Source organism: Aulonocara sp. 'chitande type north' Nkhata Bay, linkage group LG5 (genome assembly GCF_057382095.1).
Source record: "Aulonocara sp. 'chitande type north' Nkhata Bay isolate Kocher_YH1m ecotype deep benthic linkage group LG5, A_spYH_male_GT1.1, whole genome shotgun sequence".
Taxonomy (NCBI): domain Eukaryota; kingdom Metazoa; phylum Chordata; class Actinopteri; order Cichliformes; family Cichlidae; genus Aulonocara; species Aulonocara sp. 'chitande type north' Nkhata Bay.
The window spans coordinates 17,503,669-17,522,385 of NC_141348.1; the positions used below are offsets into that span (position 1 = coordinate 17,503,669).

Here is an 18,717-nt window from a genome sequence, read left to right on the forward strand (position 1 = left end):
TTAAACTTAAAAATATCATCATAATTTACATGATTATGTAACCACGGTAACTTCTGACCCCACTTCCGCCAGTCCCTTTATTGTGGCGGGAATGAATCCTGTATAAGTTCCGGGTCAATCAGCTGCATGTCCCTGCTCCTCTGGCTGCTGTTGTCCCTGTGGTTGGCGTACTTGTCAGATCACAACAAATTTTGCACTGCAGGCCAGTTGACAGCGTGCAATAACCCGGCCGATTCATTCATCTTTACACTACCTCACACTCGACTCAACGGTCAGGTTTTTTTTTGTTCTCCCGCGATCAGCCCTGATCAGCGCGAGATGGCGAGCCACCCGACCACCGCTACGTTGCGGTAGGAATTGTGAACCTATGGACTGAATCACAAATTGTTGACACATGACCTATCACAGGTCCATGGAACTAAACTAAATCACATACTGGACTACACCTCATCCCACCTCCTTTTGGAACCTACTAAGCTGTTTTGTATTGTCAACATTATTTTTGTTTGTGATATATATGCATATGTTTCTATTTCTTTTGTACATCCGTCTATACACTTCTCATAACAAACATAATATATATATATTTGAGCTCTACTTTTGTTTCCTGTGTTTTATTCACACCCTCAGGCTCCATAGTCGAATCTTATTCTGATAGCTCATTGTCTATGAGGCTGCAGTCAGGCGCCCTGGTCCTTTAACCGCGTTACAAGTGGCGAACCAGCCAGGAGCCTTTGTGTGTGAATATTTTGGGGTCTTACGTACAATTTTCTTTACTTATTTACTTCGCTTTTGCTGAACATAAAATCAAAAATGGATTCAGTTGCACTTTCTGGCATAAATATATCACAGTCAGTGATGATCTCCGGTGTGTCTAACACAAAATCTGATAATGAAATTCTTGACTACTTGCGTACTTATGGGAATCTTAGCCGTCATTTTTACGTAAATGATCCCGCAAGTACTTTCTTCAAAAACCTGATCGCTGAGTTTGTAGATACCACTGCTTTTACAACTCTAGAGCCGTTTCTGCCATACACCCACTGTTCTAAAAGTGTTGCCGACCTTGTTTTCCGCGTCACAGCTTTGGCCTGTGAGTACGCCGCCACGGAGGACAGCAGCAGTCCCCCTCCCAATTACCTCAAAGAGCTCAAGCATATTGCTGATCGCAGCGGGCACCGGTTTGAAGATGTCTTGAAGACAGTAATGAGGCAGATTGGTCAACATTTGCATGAAGCAGGAGCAGGTGATGATGGAAAAATTGAATATGATGAGGAAAATGGAGTAGATGAGGACATTGGTGTAGAGGAAGAAGAAAGGGAACTGGAGCGGCAGCAATTGTCTTCACCTCCTGCCAGACAGGTTTCCACTGACCAGCAGGGGGCACGACCTCGTCAAAGCCAGACTGGACCAACTCCAAGAGTATCACTCACAGCCCCTGATCTCAACCCACCACAAATACAAAGGGTTGTTGTTGAGCATGTGGTCCGAAACCCAGACATAAGCACCACAACTTCACTACGTCTCCGTGCTTTTTCAGGAAGGATTCCTAAGCCAAGTAGTGAAGCAGATTTTGAATCATGGCGTTCCCAAATTGATCTACTGCTTGCCGACCCCAGTTTGTCAGCTCTATACGTCGCCAGGCGTATTATAGAGAGCCTGTTGTCACCTGCTGCTGATTTGGTTAAAGGTCTAAGTCCCAACACATTGCCTTCAGTCATACTAAGTGTACTTGACTCCGCTTTTGGAACAGTTCAAGATGGTGAAGAATTGTATGCTCAATACTTAAACATTCTTCAAAATCCAGGTGAACGACCATCCGCTTACCTCCAAAGATTGCAGCTAACTCTCAGCACTGTTGTAAAGCAAGGAGGACTTGCAGCTGCTGACATGAATAAGCATCTGCTGAAGCAGTTTTGTCGTGGGTGTTGGGATAACACTATACTAACCAAACTACAATTAGAACAGAAAAAGGACAACCCACCACCTTTCTCTGACTTGTTGTTGTCGTTACGGACAGAAGAAGACAGACAAATTGCTAAGGAGTTACTTATGAAGAAATACATCGGTTCATCAAAACAAAAAGCTAACATCCAATCCCAAAGTACTTGTTCTTGTGGGCACTCTACAGCCAATGAAGAGCTAAAAGAAATGAAAAAACAACTCCAAACCCTCCAACAGCAAATGTCCCAACTTTTGTCCAAAAAAAGTCCAACCGAGTTAAAGTTTAAGCCACGACAAACCAAATCCAGTCATTCTTCACCTCAGTCAAATACCAGACCCAAGCCATGGTACTGTTTGTACATGTTTCTTCCACCTGCAACAACAGAGCAAACTCCAGTCTTGTTGAACAGAAAAAGAGCCAATTAAGAAAAAAACAGCAAGAGTGGGACGCTAGAAATACTTCATCTTTAAACTAGAAGGAGTTTCTGTGGTGGGACACACAGGAGCTGCGTGCACGAACAGTCCCAGAAACCACAACAAATTTCCATTGTTGCCAAAAGGGCTTGTGGGGACCAAAAGCACAGGCCAAATTCAAATCAAAGGCAACCATTTCAACTGTCTTCTTGATTCTGGCTCTCAGGTTACTACGATTCCTTTTTCCTTCTATAATACTTACCTTTCAGACCATCCAATCAAACCACTGGATGATCTGGCCACTGGATGATAGGCCTCCAAGGTTTGGAGGCCTATCTCCACCCACCACCACTTCCCCTGCCGGTGGCGGACTCCCTCAGGTGTCGGTGTGTTGGTGGTTCTTTGTGTCTGGGGGTGGGCGTCCGGGTACACACCGGCTCACTCCTTGGCGGCCGCTTGTCGGGGCCTGGGGCCTGGGGCTCGCTCGGGCCCCTTTGGAGGTGGGGTGCCCCCGGCCTCTCGGCCTAGGGCTCGGTCACTCAGGCGCAGCTGGGGGCCGGCGGAGCTCACGGGCGCGTCACTGCAACCCCCCCTGGCTTCTGCTCCGCGGCTGCTGAGTGAGCCCTCATCTGGGACTCTCCTCAGCTCTTACTGGAACAGTGGCGCGGCTGCCCCTCTGTTGGTCTTCCATGGTCTCTTGTGTTCTGGGGGCCTCTGGATGTCTGGAGTTTTGATCTCCTCCATACCCGCTTCACACCCTGGAGGACGGGGCTGTGGCCCCCCCACACTCCCTAGCAGATCATTACATGGAGAAACCTTTGGAATGCAAGCATGCTGATCCACACAGGTATGCACACATGGGTATTCACAGACGCGGACTAAAGCTTTCTTGGCTGCTGCCTCAAAGCACACTGTGCGCTGTCTATCTTGCGTGCTGCGCAATATCGTTTATTACTTAGTAAATACTGATATCTATGACTAGCTAGTTTATTGTGATGGTGCTTTGTTTTCTCTATTATTATGTTGCTCTTTGTTGTTTGCTGTCTCCTCTGTTTGTTTGTTTGTTTGTTTGTTTGTTTGTTTTTTCTCCATACAGGTGACCCAGGAGTTTTTTTTTTTTGTCTCTCTTCCCCCCCCTTCTCACCGTCTCTTCTCCCCTTGGGTTTTCTTTCTTTCTCTCCCCCTCTCTCTCTCATTCATTCCCCCTGTCCTATTTATTAAAAAAAAAAAAAAAAAAAATGACAAAGGATGAACTGAAGCTCTGCCATCACGTAAAAAAAAAAAAAAAAAAAAAAAAAAAAAAAAAAGGAAGTAGAAGGAGCAAATGGACAAGCCGTACCTTACCTGGGATACATTGAGATTAACATGACGTTCCCAGCTAATTTTCTTGGTTCATCCATTAATGTTGATACACTTGCGCTTGTCGTGCCTGACGTCCAGCAATCACCCCCAATGATACTTGTTGGTACCAACACTCTTGACGTTGCGTACAGCAAACACTGTGATACCCTCTCTGAGCAGTCATTCCTGCCATCTGGTTCCGGTTACATTGCAGTTTATAAAATCCTCCAGTGTCGCCACATCCAGAATTCAAATGACCAGTATGCTCCTGTAATCTTAAAGTCAGACCAACCGCATACGATTACTGCCGGCCAAACCACTGTCCTTGAGGGATGCCTGGTCACAAGGCTATTCCAAGGTGAGAAAGCAGTTATTCTGGAACACCCCACCTCCAGTTCTCTGCCTGGTGGACTCCTAGTAAAAACCTGCCTTGTGGACTTACCTAAACGTCGGCCATATTCTCTGCCTGTTGTAGTGAGTAATGAGTCCGACCATGAAATCCACATTCCAGCTCGAGCTATTATTGCAGAAATCAGCGCCTTCCAAGAGGTCATTTCCAAAGAGCAACCCACCCAGTATTCAGACCAGTCTATAGAGTCGTTACCTCCATCTCAACCACCATACAACTTTGGAGATTCCCCCTTAACTCCAGACTGGAAAGAACGCATTGTTCAAAAACTCAACACTATTCCTGAAGTATTTGCCAAACACGATCTGGATTTCGGCAGGACCAACAAAGTTAAACACCAAATCAAATTGTCCGATCCAACTCCTTTCAAGCAAAGATCACGACCAATTCACCCTCAAGATCTTGATGCTGTCAGGAAGCACCTGCAAGAACTTCTTGACTCTGGCGTTATCAGAGAATCTGACTCACCATTTGCCTCTCCAATTGTGGTTCCACGCAAAAAGAACGGCAGTATACGTCTTTGTATTGACTACCGCAAACTCAATCTGCAAACAATCAAAGATGCTTATGCTCTGCCTAAACTGGAAGACACCTTCTCCGCACTTGCAGGATCAAAGTGGTTCACGGTGCTAGACCTCAAGTCGGGTTACTACCAAATCGAAATGGAGGAGAAGGATAAGGCAAAGACTGCCTTTGTCTGCCCAGTAGGATTTTGGGAATTTAATCGGATGCCACAAGGGATTACCAACGCACCAAGCACTTTCCAACGGCTGATGGAAAAATGCATGGGAGAATTAAATCTAAAAGAAGTCTTGGTTTTCATTGACGATCTCATTGTCTTTGCACCAACTCTTGAGGAACATGAAGCTCGCCTGATGAAAGTTCTCACCAGACTCAAAGATTTTGGCTTGAAGCTTTCACTTGAGAAATGCATGTTCTTCCAGACATCGGTGAAGTATCTGGGCCATGTAGTGTCCCAGGCTGGTGTTGAAACTGATCTGGACAAGATTTCCACACTCACTTCTTGGCCAGTGCCAAAAAACTTGAAGGAATTAAGATCTTTCCTTGGTTTTGCTGGGTACTACAGACGTTTTGTCCAGGGATATTCGGCCATTGTCAAGCCGTTACATGAACTCACTGCTGGTTATCCACCTTCCCAGAGGAAACTGAGACGAACTGTAAAGCCAGAGAATTACCTCAACCCCAAAGAGCCATTTGGAGGACGATGGACGCAAATGTGTCAACAAGCTTTTGAGTCCATTATTGACAAACTCACTTCTGCCCCAGTTCTGGCATTTGCTGATCCCCAGAAACCATACACACTCCACACTGATGCCAGTGCCACAGGTCTTGGTGCGGTGCTGTATCAAGAGCAGGATGGAAAAAACAGAGCTGTAGCATATGCCAGCAGAGGTCTTTCCCGGAGTGAGTCAAAGTATCCCGCCCACAAATTGGAGTTTCTTGCTTTGAAGTGGGCGGTGACTGAAAAATTCCACGACTACCTTTATGGTGCTCAGTTTACAGTTGTGACAGACAGCAACCCATTAACATACCTCTTATCATCAGCAAAACTTGACGCTACCGGTTACAGATGGCTTTCAGCTTTGTCCACTTTCACCTTCAAATTAATCTACAGAGCAGGAAAGCAGAACTCGGATGCTGATGGTTTGTCTCGCCGACCTCATGGTGAACTGTCTGATGATCCTCTGTCACAGAAAGAACGTGAGCGAATCTGGAGATTTGCATGGCAACATCTCAATGAACCAGATTATGTCTCTATTGACCAGCATACCATCAAAGCAGTTTGTGACCGTCATCTGATGTACAGTTCAAGCACAGATCCTGATCTTGCTCTGGTGTTATCCATGTCTGTCAATGTCGACAGTCTGCCTGACAGTTTCACGGACGACATCCAGTTCACCTCCATGGTACTCCCCCAAATCTCAACAGCTGACCTTGCAGCCAAACAATGCCTTGACCCTGTCATCCGGCATGTCATAGCTCAGGTTGAACGAGGCGAGTCACCACCGCCATTCCTGAGGGAAGAACTTCCCGATCTACCTCTATTACTGCGAGAAGTAAATAAACTGGAGCTCCATAACACCCTTCTCGTCAGGAAGAGACAAGTGGGAAGTGACTTCGCATACCAGCTAGTGCTACCTGAGGAATATCGACCAGTTGTACTTAACCACCTACATGATCAAATGGGTCACATGGGAATTGACAGAACGCTGGACTTGGTCCGTTCCCGGTTTTTTTGGCCTAAGATGACAAGTGATGTGGTCAATAAAATAAGACAGTGCGAAAGATGCGTGAGACGCAAATCCCCATCTGAACGAGCCGCACCTCTGGTCAATATCAAAACCTCTCATCCCATGGAACTGGTGTGCATGGATTTTCTCTCTGTGGAACCAGATCGTGGAGTCAAAGACATACTTGTCATAACTGACCATTTCACAAAATATGCCATTGCTGTGCCAACACCAAACCAGAAAGCCAGGACTGTTGCCAAATGTTTATGGGACAACTTTCTTGTGCATTATGGTATCCCAGAACGTTTGCACAGTGACCAAGGCCCTGACTTTGAATCAAGAATCATCCGAGAGCTTTGTGAAATGGCTGGGATCCACAAAATAAGAACCACTCCATACCATCCAAGAGGCAATCCTGTTGAACGGTTTAACCGAACATTACTGGATATGCTAGGAACACTCACAGCTCAACAGAAATCCCATTGGAAAGATTTTGTAAAACCCCTGGTGCATGCATACAATTGCACAAGAAACGATGTTACAGGTTTTTCACCATATGAGCTTATGTTTGGCCGCCAACCTCGCTTACCGGTGGACTTGGCCTTTGGACTACCCCTTGCCAAAGAAGGATCAACATCCCACACACAATATGTGGACAAACTAAAGTCCCACCTAGAAGAAAGTTACAAGCTGGCCATCGAAAACTCAGAAAAGGTGATGAAACGTAACAAAAACAGATTTGATAAAAATGTCACTGCATCACAGCTGAATGTTGGAGACAGAGTTCTTGTGAGGAACGTGCGGCTAAGAGGCAAACACAAGCTTGCAGATAAATGGGAGTCATCTGTGTACATTGTAGTGAAGAAAGCCGGCACTCTTCCTGTGTATACAGTTCGACCCGAAGGCCAAGACAAGCCCCTGAGAACTTTACATCGAGACCTCCTACTGCCCTGTGGGTATTTACCACCTGAAAAGGAAATGCTTACTAAGCAGAAGAGGAAAATGCCTGTCTTACCCGTGTCTCCTGTACGTGCTGATGATGCTGATAACAATGACGAAGAGGAACTAATCTCATACCTACCTGTTCCCTTCTCTGCTGAACCTGTCACCTTCACAACAACCATCGACTTACCCAATACTCCGCAACCTGTGCCACTTATCAACCAGCCCGATGTCCCTGTAGTATTGGCTACAGAGGAAGAGAATGCTATCCTCTCGGAGGAACCTGTACCTGCTGAAGAGGAACAAGTTATTGCTAGCGGAACCGTGGAAGCTGGCTTTGAGCCAGTTGATCTTGTCGAAACTTCTCACGATGAAGAAAGTCTGTCTTCTGATTCGGAAGCATCCAGAAGTAACTTGTCACAACACTCACCTACTGAATCAGAGCCTCTCAGTCCTGAGGCAGAACCACCCTTGAGGCATTCAACCCGCACCAGGAATCCTCCTGATCGGCTGCAATACATCAAGCCTGGTAAGCCTCTGTTAAAGAGCGTTCAGACCTTCCTGCATGGGTTAAGTTCTGTCTTCTCCTTCGCTCTTCAAGACGATGAAGAAGAGGAGACGATGCCTTCACACCTCAGCCAACCAGTCATTCGCTGCCAGCCTAGTCCATGTACGAGGACGTCCATGAGATTAGGGGGGGAGAGTGTAACCACGGTAACTTCTGACCCCACTTCCGCCAGTCCCTTTATTGTGGCGGGAATGAATCCTGTATAAGTTCCGGGTCAATCAGCTGCATGTCTCTGCTCCTCTGGCTGCTGTTGTCCCTGTGGTTGGCGTACTTGTCAGATCACGACAAATTTTGCACTGCAGGCCAGTTGACAGCGTGCAATAACCCGGCCGATTCATTCATCTTTACACTACCTCACACTCGACTCAACGGTCAGGTTTTTTTTTGTTCTCCCGCGATCAGCCCTGATCAGCGCGAGATGGCGAGCCACCCGACCACCGCTACGTTGCGGTAGGAATTGTGAACCTATGGACTGAATCACAAATTGTTGACACGTGACCTATCACAGGTCCATGGAACTAAACTAAATCACATACTGGACTACACCTCATCCCACCTCCTTTTGGAACCTACTAAGCTGTTTTGTATTGTCAACATTATTTTTGTTTGTGATATATATGCATATGTTTCTATTTCTTTTGTACATCCGTCTATACACTTCTCATAACAAACATAATATATATATATTTGAGCTCTACTTTTGTTTCCTGTGTTTTATTCACACCCTCAGGCTCCATAGTCGAATCTTATTCTGATAGCTCATTGTCTATGAGGCTGCAGTCAGGCGCCCTGGTCCTTTGAATTAATATTTTCTTTGTACTCCCTTACACTACAGCATTATGCTCTATATTGAATGTTCTACACTCTCTGATGAGTGGGAAATTATAAAAGCATATTTCTTACCAGAATCCACCCCCATAATGAGTCGTCCAATGATGAGCATCTCAAAAGATCTTGACATTTCACCCAGAGACAGAAGCACAGCAGCTATTACAGCAAAGCTGTTATTCAGCAGCAAGGTCCCCTTTCTAAAGTCAGTAAGAAAAATACATGAAAAAAATGTAAAAATTAACTAAATGTAACTCATTAAATTCAATTTCTATAGTGCTTCACCTGGGATGAAAAGAACTTCACCTAACAAAAAACTAGCAGAGCAAGAACTATCAGAGATAGCCGAGTTTTAAAAAGCTAACATCATGGAATAGCTGAATAACTTTTTATAGTTTCAAAGGAACACATTTGAGGCCATCACAACAGAAAAATCAGTTCTGTAATGGAGGTTTCTTACACTACGCTGAATCTGAAACTATTTCATTATCCCTAGTTGCTAGTATTCTATAAAAATTAACCCAAGCTCCCAGAAGCACCAAGTCAGTGGGAACTGTTCCTCTTCTTGACAAGTAACAATCAGTTCTCAATCACTTATTATATAACAGAATTTAGTGCGGCCTCTAGCCATGCAGGACACGATTACACCAGGTCGCATCAGCTGTCACAACTGACCCCCGTTTCAAAGAGCATCTGTCTGTCCTGCCTGCTGAACCTCTTCTGTTGTCCAACTGTTCTGGTTTCCAGCCTTTGTCTTGACCTCATCTCTTCTTTGGTCTTCCTACCTGTTCCCTGCTGTATCTTAACCATTAGCCTCTAGCATGGCCCTGATGGAGCTCCACTTTCACAGCAGGTCCTGCCTCCTGGAGTAGTCTCTTTTTAATCCCCCATCTGCAGCACCTGGGCAGCACTGTTTATCTGCCTTGCCACCAGGCCACCCAACATCTCTGGTTCCCTTGTTCTCCAGCATCGGGCCATTTGCGTGTGATCTCCAGCTCATCTGCGTACTTTTACTTTACCAGCCTTTGTTGACCAAGTTTCTTTTTTTCTTCAGCATGCCTGTCTGCCGTGTGTGCGCATTCAGGTCTTGTCTGAACTGTACTTTTTTTAATGTCAGGGGTCAAAGAAAAATGTTTTCTTCCTATTGATTTTTGCTATCTTTGAAGTGAGATGCTTAACAACGCCACTGAGGCTCTCAGAGCAGCACATTTCGTAAGTTATAGCATTTGTATTTCAACATCAGTCACACAACACCAGCAGCATGATAATCAGCCGTGTTTTGTTTCTGAGATGAAGGCTTTTCTCTCTTGCTGTGTCTAAATCTACATTTAAATCTAAAATTTAAATACACTCATTTATGTAGCAGTGCAGTTGACCACAAATGTTTATTAATCTCTTTTCATGTCTGTGGTGAAATGTCCACACACCTCTACTGATTTTTTTTTTAAAACTAAACCTACCTCGGCTTCCCTGGCATACTTTGAAGTGTGTTTCATTTCAATTGCTCCATGAGTCCTCATTAAGTTAACATATATATTCAACTCTTGTCCCTGACATCTGAATTTCAACCTTTCCGAAACTCTGTGTAAAACTTCCAGCTGACCCACACGTCTCGCAGGGAATGTGGAGGGAAAATGAATTATACGCTTCAACCTAATTAACACAGTGAGGATCGCAACCTGAGAAATCCAAGGTGAACCTCAAGGGTATCTTAATTGTCTGAAATGACTCTGAGTAAAAGCTTCATAAGTCTCTCTGTGACACTCTTGTCATTAGTGGATAACAGATTCTTTAGAAGACGTATCATTTCATAGCCCTGAGGTGATTTTGTTAGTGCCTGAACGTGTCCCTTGAGGATAGTAGGACATGTGGCTCTGCAGTCCAACACATAGGTGATCAAAAGTTAAAGCTAAATGCATCACGCTGGCTGTGAGATTGGATCTCATCATGCAGTATATAGGCTGTCAAACCAGTGCAAGTCAGTAAAGACCAATACCTTTTATGTCCTTGGAGTCAGTGCACTGACAGTCTTTTATGTCTTAAATCCATTACAAAAACTTACTGGTACTTGATCATTGTAAATGGAGGCTAAAGACAACAGTGAGATTGCTACAGAGTAGATTTAAAATTATTCATTATTGTACTTAAAGGAACTGGTTGTCTAACGGGGCCTTGTACCAAAAGGGAGACACGAGGAACAAAAATAACACTTGTACACTTTAAGGGTCTGTGTTTGTATTTAACATCACTGTTATTTAGTCACAGCTGGAGAGGTGAGCCACAGTGTTAAAACCACAATGATTTTGTTGGATCATTTTGTTAAATTAACATCATACTGAGAAGCCAACAGTTCGTGCACAAACAAGGTCATTTACCACCTGCCTAAGCACTGTTGCAGATCAAGTGGTTAGTGGTTTCTTTCTTCCCTTGCTAACAGCAGCACACCACACTTCAAAAATTCCCCTTTCTTGTGTTTGTGCAGCACAGTGTTATCCTGCGGTCCCTCGATTTCAATCCGACCAAGCATTTGTGGGATTCACCAGAACAAGCTCGATCCAGAGAGACCGCTCCCCACAACAAAGGAAGCCAAAGGATCTACAGTGTTGTTCATATTCACTCATAACATAATCGTTTGCACCAAAATGACTGCTGTTCGCCATTCCCTGATGAGTGAAGGATATAAAAGCAAACTTCTTACCAGTGATATTGTAAGCACATAACAGTGTTCTCACCTGCCCAGTACTTTGATGATTAACGTGGCAGACAGGGCTCCAAAAAGGCCTCCAATAGAAAATATGGACACTGTGACGGACCAGAGGAGGGTCACCGTCTCCACTGAAATAGGCTCCCCATATCTCTCAATCCATGTCTTATTGTAGAAAGCTTTAATGTACTGCAATACAAAAGGAACACAAAGAGATGTTTTAAATGTGTTATTCATATGGATAAATGGTGAAAACAAACAAAAAACATTGATATTTAAAAAGTTTAAATGTAAACCTAGAAACCCCCAACACATGTTTACTGAATATCATATGTATCATGAGTGTGTTTTTACATTTCCAATCTGACTTTATGACCTAAACTTTGCCTGGAGAAAAGGACTACCAGGAAATGATTGTTAAACAATATGATCTGAAAACATTTTGCTTTAATACCAGTAATAATATTGGTAAGATTTTATATCTGGTCTCCACAATATGCAAATAAATTAATTTCAGCAGGCTTAATGCAGGCATGTCATTAGCCCTGGGCGGCCCTGGATGTTTATTGAATAGCTCCAGATTTCATAAAAGAATTGTTTATTCTTTGCATCTGTATTCAGGTTTGTCACACGTGAAACACTCTTATCTCTCTCTGACCTACCTGCCCTAATGCGATCTAAAATTTGTTCATGTGTTCATATACGTGATTGATTGACTCCTTGTATCCAATAAAATGAATAAATGACGTGTAAAACACCTAATCAATCATCACATTAAAAATTTGGATAGTTTGACTGGAGCATCACGATAGCATTCTTTTTACAGACAGTGTCTGACGTTTTGTATAACTTTACTTTAAAAAATAGCAAATAGCATAATAGCAACAAACTGAGTGACTTCATTAAGAAGTTGAAGCACAGGCTACAATGAGTCAGTGAATGCGTCGCATTAAATTATTACGGCACTTGTATCAACCCATGAGAATTCTAAAGTGTCTTCATTGAGCGTGAAGACGTCGGTTGCATAGAAAGCAAAGGGCCTTATAGCTTTTTGATCTTTCATTTAACAACTGCGACTGAATTCCTGTTAAACCAAAGCTGAAGCCCTCCCTTTGATGTCACTTCAAATTTGCTGAAAACAATTCTATCGCTAGGAAAAAGGGGGGGGGGGGGGGGGGGGGTTACAGGTTACACCAGTTTCTACAGGGCTTTCATCACCCTTATCGCTACTTTTACTGAAGATCAGCCAAGTCACGTGCTATAGATAAATAATTACTAGGGGTGCAACGATATTCGTATCGATATTGAACCGTTCGATACAGTGCTTTCGGTTCGGTACGCATATGTATGAACAATACAACATTTGTAATTTATTTTATCAACTTTCCTTCTGACGATGCTGTCTGTGTTGAGCGCTCAGTGAATCTGCGTTCGACTACTCCGCCTAGGCTGCACTGTCGAGCGCAGATCCACTGAGCGCTCAACACAGACAGCATAGTCAGAAGGAAGAGCGCAGGGCAAGCTAGCAAGACAGAAGTTAAGCTCTCCTTGCAACATGGACCCCCCCCCCCTCATTCAGATCTGGCGTTTGGAATTATTTTGGTTTTCATGTGACGTATGACCCTGAAGGTAAGCGAGTCATGGACTAAAGTAAAACAGTATGTTGGATGTGCCACGCAATGCTCAATTACATGGGTGGGAACTAGTGTGTTAGCGCAGTTAGCTCGTTAACGTGTTGGCCGTCTAGCCCCATGCACGGGGCGATCGGCGGTAGCTCGTTAACGGAGATTTGCCGTGTTGTGGCGTTAAGGTCATTTCAACGAGATTAACCTGAAAGCACTAGTGGGAACACAACGAATATGACTGCACATTTACGCCGACATCATCCTAGTGCAAAGACAAAAACAACAAGCATGCTACTAACTTTAGCCGAGTCATTTAGACAGCTGTTAGCACATGATTCTCCTTATGCTGCTGAGAATATAGCCCAGAAGAAGCGGATAGTATAGCTTTTATTTTGGAAAGAGACATTTCTCTGTAATAAACTCTCTTTTCCAAAGATGAGTGATTCCTCAATCAGATACAGGGCTCGCAATATCGCTAGCCCGACGTCCTGGGGCTAGCGATTTTTTCAGTCGGGCTACCAAAATCTATCTCTTCCCTGCCCGTCGGGCTATCGTAGGAAGGAAAAATATATGTCAATGCTTTTGCATTCTTTCAGAAATGTAGCTGGGTAATTATGTCATTGGCATTGGTGAGCCACTGTCAATATGTGACATATTGAAATCGCGTTTGAATTTGCTCTTGTTTTTTTGCTTTCACTTTGCAATCGTGCGAACTGTGTATAGAGACGACAGCACTGATCTGTGAGTGATGATATTTTGTGCACCAATTCCTCTGACATCGTCTTATTAATCGTTAGCTTACTATGCAAACATGACAAGTGAAATCTCCCGCAGCAAGCTTAAACATGTGAGAGGTTGATCGCGCAGAGAATCGCTGAGCTTATGTGAGTCCGTGTGTAAAAGCAGCAGGATTTATATTTTAGTTCTGCTGAGCCAAATAAGACAGGTCAGGGTGAAGGTCAGGGTGTTGTTTCAAGATGGCGCCGAGTATGGCAGCCTCGTTGCGAGCTCCCCCAAGCAACGGCTTTCTTCTGTGTTTAATTTTACTTTTCCTTTATTTTTTCACGAGCAGCACTTGTCTACTTGTGTACGACCGACAAACCTTACTGGACATAAAAGACGGTCTTTCTTATAACTTTCCGGAGTTCAAGTTTTGCAACACGGACGCTCCGTTTGCAGACCCCCCATTCATCTCACCTGAGACGCCTTTGTTCTCTGGCCCTGGAGGCCGCAAACGCCGACGCAGAGGGAGAAGATCTGGCGTTCTGGTTCGACTGAGACGGCGCACTTACAGACCACCGTTACCCAGTTTATTACTGGCTAATATGCAGTCTCTGGAGAACAAGCTGTGCGAGCTTCGGGCACGGATCTCATTCCAGCGAGAGATGCGGGACTGCTGCGTGATCTGCCTCACAGAAACCTGGCTATTGGACAAAGTACCGGACTCCGCAATACAACTGCCGGGGTTCTCTGTGCACCGCGCGGACAGGTCACAGGATCTTACTGGGAAAAGCAGAGGCGGTGGTGTGTGTTTCATGATCAACAACAGCTGGTGTGATTATGCGAACGTGCACCCGGTCAAATCCTTCTGCTCACCGGACCTGGAGTACCTGATGATTAAGTGCCGGCCATTCTGGCTACCGAGGGAATTTACAGCAGTGATTATTACGGCTGTTTACATTCCCCCACAAGCCGACACTGACCGTGCACTCAGGGAACTGTACAGCGCGATCAGCAGCGAGGAAACCGCACACCCAGAGGCAGCGTTTATCACAGCCGGAGACTTTAATAAGGGAAACCTGAAGAAAGTCTCACCAAAACTCCATCAACACATCCTTTTCAACACACGTGGAAACCGGCTACTCGACCACTGTTACACCTCTTTCCGGGATGCGTACAAAGCCCTCCCCCGCGCCCCATTCGGCCAATCAGATCACTGCTCCATCCTGCTCCTGCCCGCCTACAGGCAGAAGCTGAAACAGGAAGCTCCAACCCGGAGGGCGGTGCACTGTTGGACGGACCAATCGGAGTCTGCGCTGCGGGACTGTTTTGATCACGCGGACTGGGAAATGTTTCACATGGCCGCCAGAGACATTGATGAATACACAGACTCAGTCTGTGGATTTATCAGGAAATGCGTGGAAGATGTCGTCCCATCCAGAACAGTCAAATCCTTCCCAAATCAAAAACCCTGGATTAACGGAGATGTTCGCGCGGCACTGGCGGCACGGAACACCGCCTTTGCCTCCGCGAACACATCGGACTACAAACACGCACATTACCAACTCCGGAAGACGATCAAAGCAGCCAAACGTGAGTACAGGGACAGGGTGGAGCAACAGTTTGACAACCCTCGGAGTATGTGGCAGGGACTAAACACGATCACAGACTTTAGAGGGAAAACCAGCACACCGCAGACCACGGCCTCTCTGTGTGAGGATCTAAACGTATTCTACGCTAGATTCGACACAGCGAACACCATGAGACTGGACAGTGTGCGCACCGCGGATGACGTCAGTGCGCACACTGTGTCTGAGGAGGATGTGCGGAGGTGCTTCAGGAAGGTGAACGCACGCAAAGCTACTGGTCCGGACGGGATTCCCAGCCGCGTCCTCAGGTCATGCGCGGCTCAGCTGGCTGGAGTGTTCACGCACATCTTCAACCTTTCCCTCTCTCTGTCTGTAGTCCCAGCCTGCTTCAAAATGGCCACCATCGTCCCTGTACCCAAATCCTCCACCATCTCCTCATTGAACGACTGGCGACCTGTAGCCCTGACCCCCATCGTAAGCAAATGCTTCGAGAAGCTGGTCAGGGACTTCATCTGCTCTGCACTACCCGACTCACTGGACCCTCTACAGTTTGCATACCGCCACAACAGGTCCACTGATGATGCCATAGCCCTGACACTACACACTGCCCTGTCACACCTGGAGAAGAGAGACACGTATGTGAGGATGCTGTTTGTAGATTACAGCTCAGCATTCAATACCATCGTTCCCTCGAAGCTGGACAGGAAACTGCAGGATCTAGGACTGAGCAGCTCCCTCTGCAGCTGGATCCTTAGCTTCCTGTCTGACAGACGCCAGGTGGTCAGACTGGGCAGCATCACCTCATCCCCCATCACACTGAACACTGGTGCTCCACAGGGGTGTGTACTGAGCCCTCTCCTGTACTCACTCTACACCTACGACTGCACAGCCACTAACAGCTCCAACATCATTGTGAAGTTTGCGGACGACACTACAGTGGTGGGTCTTATCACCAACGGTGATGAGACGGCTTACAGGGAGGAGGTCAGCGCCCTGACCCACTGGTGTCAAGACAACCATCTCACCCTCAACGTCGCAAAGACAAAGGAGTTGATAGTGGACTTCCGGAGGTGCAGAGAAGTACACACCCCCATCACCATCAACGGCGCTGCTGTGGAGAGAGTGAGCAGCTTCCGGTTCCTTGGTGTACATCTGGCTGAGGATCTTACGTGGTCAGTACACACAAACAAAACAGTGAAGAAGGCGCAGCAGCGCCTCTTCTTTCTCAGGAGACTGAAAAGATTCGGCATGAGCCCCCGCATCCTCAGGACCTTCTATCACTGTGCCATTGAGAGCATCCTCACTGGATGCATCACCACCTGGTATGGCAACAGCACCGCCTACAACTGCAAAGCTCTCCAGCGAGTAGTGCGGTGCTCTGAACGGATAATTGGAGGTGAGCTTCCCTCCCTCCAAGACATCTACAGGAAGTGCTGCCTGAGGAAAGCGGGGAGGATCATCAAGGACTCCAGTCACCCCAGCCATAAACTGTTCAGACTGCTTCCATCAGGAAGGAGGTTCTGCAGCATCCGGTCCCGTACCAGCAGACTGAGAGACAGCTTTTTCCATCAGGCCATCAGACTGCTGAACACGTCATAGACACCTCACCTCCACTACTGGAACTTCAACATTATGCACTCCACACTGTATATAAATGCCACTTGTTTTGCACATATTCAACTCTGTATATTTTATATATTTTATTATTATTATTATTTTTTTTTTTTACTATTTAATTTGTAAAAATGTGTATACACACACACACACACACACACACACACACACACGTAGGAAAATATTTAGTATACACATCCAGAAATGCATACACTATTATATATTGTACATATATTTATTAGTTTCAGGTTGGCCATTCTTGTATTTTGCTCGTTTGTGTTGTTGTGTTTGCACATCTCTGTTGCTTGTGGGTCTCGCACACAAGAATTTCACTCGCATGTGCTGTGCCAGTGTGCCTGCACATGTGATGTGACAATAAAAGTGATTTGATTTGAAGAAGTGACAGCCAAAGAAAAGCTTACCACAAAACGGAGAAGTTATGACAAATCAGACTATAAGGCAAAAAGAAAGTGCAGCTTTATGGTTTCATGGACAAAATAATTTCTGTGGCTGCAATATGATGAGCTAAATAACCGGGGCTGCACATAAGTGGTCCGCAGGTGCGCATTCGCTGTCAAAATAAAAAACACGCACAAGGGTTAGGGTTAAATTTAAAAACTGTACTTTTGAGTTAAAATATATATTTATAATTTTAATAAATGACAAATTAAAAAGGCATGAACATTTTTTTTGTATCGAAAAAATATCGAACCGTGACACCAAAGTATCGAACCGAACCGAACCGTGAATTTTGTGTATCGTTGCACCCCTAATAATTACCAAAGATATTACTTCACATCATCATTACATCACTCCCTGCAAACATCCACTGAGTTCAGTTATTCATGTGTTCAACAGTTATTTCTCACCAGCATCACAGCCACAAAACACAATCAATATTTTTAGATTTTGTACCATGGCAACATCTGTTTGACATGGCTATATAATATTTTACACTCACTGGTTTTCTATCAGAGTGAAGCCGTTCATGAGTCGATCTGTTGTTATGTTGTCTCAGTTAATGTCAAGCTGTCGTAAGAAATGTTTGCATAAATAATGATTAAGACTCCTTCATTTTTATAACAGGTGTTGTGTCGAGGGGAGATTAATGCCATGCCACTATCATGCACATTAATTCAAAGATGTTACTGGTGCACCCAGTTAACTCCAAGAAAATGTCTTTGTGAAGATTTCTTTAGCAGGGTAAATTTGATGTCTACAGAAAATGACGGTAGTTATACATTATTAATGAGTAAATTCCCATCATCTTGACATTGTCTGGAAGTGGAATGAAGAGTAGCAAATAGTTTTTTGCCCCTACTTTGATGCTTCTCCTCTAAGATGAGGTTTGTGGTCTACTTGCATATCTAATGTCTGATACCTCAATAGCTCAACCTATTAGAGTTCAATGGAAATGAATTTTTAACACTTCATATAATATTCCTTTGCCCACATTTGAAGATAGCTCGCTGCTGGGGGTGGCCCTGCTGTGCGTGGAGAAAGCTGAATGTTCATTTATAGGTTTTTGTGCCGCGTGTAGAAACGATTGTGGCTTTAGTGAACTATTAAAGAGATCGACTCGGTCTTTTTTGAAATGTAGTGAGAACTCTGTCTGTAACATTCCTTCTGTTGTGTTATCCTAATTCAACTCAACGTTTTTGTTGGTTTATTCTGTTCGGCTTTTGTAAAGACAGCAGGAGAAGTGGTGAGCCCTACTGAGGTGGAGGAGAGCCAGCGCTGCATAAATGATCAGCTGGTGCTTCTGGT

General features: G+C 44.9%; 1 protein-coding gene across 4 annotated transcripts in view; it reads right to left on the reverse strand.

Annotated features, from left to right (window-relative positions):
* The window catches only part of slc2a9l2 (solute carrier family 2 member 9, like 2), a 108,413-nt gene that overhangs the window by 74,953 nt on the left and 14,743 nt on the right, over positions 1-18,717 (reverse strand). For all 4 annotated transcript variants that reach the window (XM_086291715.1, XM_086291716.1, XM_086291717.1 and 1 more), the window contains exons 4-5: positions 11,431-11,591; positions 8,774-8,898 (exon numbers count right to left, since the gene is read on the reverse strand). In XM_086291715.1, coding sequence (XP_086147841.1) covers positions 8,774-8,898; positions 11,431-11,591 — 286 coding nt within the window. The remainder of the gene's footprint in view (positions 1-8,773; positions 8,899-11,430; positions 11,592-18,717) is intronic.